We start from the raw sequence: 3,717 nt of genomic DNA, 5'->3' as shown, positions 1-3,717 counted from the left end.
ATGCCTTTTGTATGGACCCGTTGTGTCCGGTAAAATAAGGCTGTATTTTCAGACATTGAGTACTGTTAATAGAATAAAGTCTATGGGATGGATCTTTTCACATCCAGAATGAAATGTTACCACTCCAAAATCTATTTTTCTCTGTGTTTTGTCTGAAGGATTTTAAGGGGGCATTTTGGGGTCAAGTTGTGGTAAGTAGCACTACCTTTTCACAGATGTTTCAATAGGCTAAAGCTTTTACCCATAAAGCATGTTTTCAAGCACTGTCATGTGTCTTCTGAGTCAAACATGATCTTTTGTAAACAAATTAACTTGGTTAATGATAAATAATAAATAAATGATTGACATTCCTCGTGATAAGAGGCTCATTCCACAGAAGTAGTTCTAAGTGTGACAGAGTAATGTCCTGACACACAAAACCACTGCAGTGGAATCAGACCTCTTTTTAGAGGTTTTTCTTATACATCTAGACCTAGACCTTTATACTCCACCTGGGTCTTATAGGAGGACAATGTGGAGACCCCCTTTGGCACTGTATGCTGCACCATGGCAGGTATCCCCAGGGATAACCGACCGGTCATCCTCACCTACCATGACATCGGAATGAACCGTAAGACTCTGATACTGTTGCTTGTGGCACGTAGCTGATTGCTCTAAAGTCTAAAACTTAGCATAAGCATCATTTATTGTGTTGTAATGACCCTGGAATGCATGTCTGCAGACAAAACTTGCTTCGACGTTCTTTTCTATGATGAGGACATGCAGGAAATCATGCGACACTTTGCCGTGTGTCAGGTCAACGCTCCTGGGCAACATGAGGGTGCCAGCACCTTCCCTGCAGGGTGAGCGTGAGTGCACCATATGCCACAATGTTCTTTCAGGGGCTGAAAGACATTCCAAGGTTAAATCTAATCTAAAATGTGACCTTCAGCTACCCCATACAATTTTTTCCAGAATGTATATTTATCAGAACCTACTCCATAGCCCTCCGTCTGCCCTCAGACCACTCCTTCCTGGCAGTCAGACAGGACGACTCTATGCCATGGTGTTGGTGCCCACCTAAACTAACATCTGGAGGCCCTGACTGTCAGCATGTCTAGCTGGCACCGGCTTGTCATGCACCAGGGTTTCTTTCATGAACTTTTTTCTTAGCGTTCATATGCTACATTGATGGCTGTGGCTCCCAGTACATCATAGCTAGGTTTAGCAGGTTCAAATCCTGAAGAATCAGTGGCGTCCCTTAGAATTATAACTCACTCAGGGCAATTTTTTCCTGTAGATTCACATATCCCTCAATGGACAAGCTCTCCGAGACCCTCCCAATTGTGCTCAAGCATTTTAAGTGAGTGAACCAGATTAGCCATTTACTCTGAGATTAAACTGTCAATCCTTGTTCTAATCTGAAACCTTGCGCTTTAATGGTTTAAAGTTATGTACATTTTTTTCTCTCCACAGAATTAAGAGTGTTATTGGAATGGGTGTTGGAGCAGGAGCAAACATCCTCACACGGTTCGCTGTGAGTTGTAGCACTGTCTTTTTTCCCAATAGATTTTAACACAATGATCAAACAAGGATTACTCCTTGGTGAAATTCTTGCTTTGTAACAAAGTGTTGATACTTGCAGCATAATCCTAATCATTACACTGTCAAGCTAGCTAGACATCAACTCTCCAGAATACTGACACTTCACTATTGTTCCTCTGCTTGCACATGTAAACAAACCTTTTTCTAAGTGCAATGTAAAGTGCAAGAATGCCAAATATGGAGACTCTTAATTGCTCATTTAACTACAACAGTTTGACATATAGTAAGTAATTTTGCCCTGAAGGTTCATCTCCCTTTGACTGCTCATGCATAAATGTCTTGCAGTTGAAGTACCCAGACTTGGTTGAGGGCCTTGTCCTGATGAACATTAATGCTCAGGCAGAGGGCTGGGCAGACCGGGCAGCATCCAAGGTATCACAGTCTAATGCAATAGTAATTATCATTCTGTTAACACCCTGCTTAATCATCACGATCCCTGTATCTCTACAATTATGTCGTTTAGCTGGTCCCACCTAGCGTCCATGTCTATGGTTTCCCTGTCTCATGTCTTTTGTTTTGCTTTACTTCCTTGTTGTGGTTCCGTTCCTTAGCTTCATTTTCTCCGCTCCTTATTATTTGCACCTGTCTTGTTTAACTCTTATTACTTCATGTATTTAAACTGTCTTGTTCCCTGTGTCTTGGCTGTTCACTGAATCCATATAACTTTCAATGTGATAACAAATAGTTCTCAGCATATTACTCTTAGTTTTCTGCAGTTTCCAGTTAACCTTTCATGCCAATCATATGGTGACAATCGACCCTATATTTTTATTCTTTTAGGATCCTTAGAACAGTGTCAAGCCTCTTTTAATAAAGTAATGTATTTGATCAAAGCTTATGTGTACTCCAGCCACTAAAGATCAACCCACACTTTCCACAGATTTCCAGCTGGGCCCTTGGTCCCCCCAGTGTTGTCATCTCCCACCTGTTCGGTCAGGTACGAAATAACGCCTAAAATGAAATGTATATTGTATGTATTATTGAGCAGTACTTGTCAACCCAGTCCTTGTGATACATCTGACATCCCACATTTTCCCTCTATCCCAGCTCCTGACAACATCATCCTAGCTCCTAAACCAAGCCATTAGGAAAATGAACACCTGGTACAGTTGTACTGGGCTGGGTTAGAATAAACATGTGGGCCATTTCATGTGTACTGTGGACTGGGTCACTAAACACTGAACTAGAATATTTAAAAGTTAAATGCCTTATTACTAAAGATGAGTGTTCCAAATGAGCTGTCCTGAATTTAGACTGTGTCCTTTTCGTAACTAAAGAACCAGATGCCTACATTATTGTCCATCAAAAGGTCAACAATGTTTTTTTTTTTTTTTACATATTCCTTTTATTATACATTTCTGTCTCGAGTGCCTGTGCAGACTGTGCATATAGAGGAAGAGACATTTAAATTCATATTCACATCAAGTTTTAATGTTTTGTGACTGATTGTGTCTTGGACTGACTCCTTTATGGCACCGTGGCAGGAGGAGATTAAGAAGAAGGCAGAATTTGTAAAGACCTTCCGTCACAACATCAGCAAAAGGATTAACCAGACCAACCTTCTGCATTTTATGAAGTCCTACAACAGGTATGACTGACATCTGCATTCTATGGAATCTTCTGAGCTCTCTGCTTCTAGACTTGTTTGTCATATGAACAGCTCCCAGTCTTATTAGATCTGATCAATTTTCAGCCGAAGTAAACTGAACATTAAGAGAACTTCTCTGGGTAGAAAGACTCTAAAGTAAGTGAGAAACTGTTTCTCTTTTATCCTTATTCCATGTTATTTTTTGATGTAAAATGCCCCTGTGCCACCACATGCCTGAAAGGTTTTGTTGCTGTAGGTGTCACACTCTTCTGGTGGTAGGAGATGACTCTCCTGTGGTGGATGCTGTGGTATGTACAGCTTGTTTTACATGCAGAAGTTTAAAAACAACATTCAAAATCCAACCCAGCATTCAAATCAAACTTCTATATGTACCTGGGAGCCTGCGTGCAAATGTTTGTGTTTTCCGTCGTAGGTTGACTGCAATTCCAAAATGAATCCCTCAAAGACAACCCTCCTCAAAGTTAGTGACCTTCAAACCTCAGCAAAGCGATACTTAAAATGTTATGTTTTGCTTTTTTTATTTG

The 3,717-nt window shown here is 40.7% G+C and overlaps 1 protein-coding gene and 1 long non-coding RNA gene across 2 annotated transcripts; both read left to right on the top strand.

The window, feature by feature from the left end:
- The first annotated feature begins 384 nt into the window (after positions 1-384).
- On the top strand, positions 385-2,373 carry LOC145656151 (protein NDRG1-like). Its single transcript, XM_081709527.1, has 6 exons — positions 385-610; positions 722-842; positions 1,280-1,342; positions 1,456-1,516; positions 1,870-1,956; positions 2,365-2,373. Exons 1-6 carry the CDS (start codon positions 547-549, stop codon positions 2,371-2,373), a joined length of 405 nt encoding a protein of 134 aa, XP_081565653.1. The 5' UTR covers positions 385-546.
- Positions 2,374-2,462: 89 nt separating this feature from the next.
- On the top strand, positions 2,463-3,446 carry LOC145656150 (uncharacterized). The gene is made up of 3 exons (XR_014121860.1): positions 2,463-2,521; positions 3,069-3,172; positions 3,278-3,446. It is a non-coding gene; the product is annotated as an uncharacterized LOC145656150 (long non-coding RNA).
- Positions 3,447-3,717: the final 271 nt, after the last annotated feature.

The sequence above is a fragment of the Electrophorus electricus genome, unplaced genomic scaffold (genome assembly GCF_041902795.1).
Source record: "Electrophorus electricus isolate QZ-2024a unplaced genomic scaffold, ASM4190279v1 Scaffold50, whole genome shotgun sequence".
In the NCBI taxonomy this organism is placed as follows: Eukaryota; Metazoa; Chordata; class Actinopteri; order Gymnotiformes; family Gymnotidae; genus Electrophorus; species Electrophorus electricus.
Note: the sequence above shows the minus strand (reverse complement) of the source record. Positions and strands in the feature narration are given on the sequence as shown.

Bases quoted from the DNA above. Each gene is read 5' to 3' on its own strand.
- LOC145656151 (XM_081709527.1), top strand. From the start codon at position 547: ATGGCAGGTATCCCCAGGGATAACCGACCGGTCATCCTCACCTACCAT. The intron at 843-1,279 runs GTGAGCGTGAGT...TTTTTCCTGTAG, and splicing joins GCCAGCACCTTCCCTGCAGG to ATTCACATATCCCTCAATGG. The intron at 1,517-1,869 runs GTGAGTTGTAGC...AATGTCTTGCAG, and splicing joins ACATCCTCACACGGTTCGCT to TTGAAGTACCCAGACTTGGT.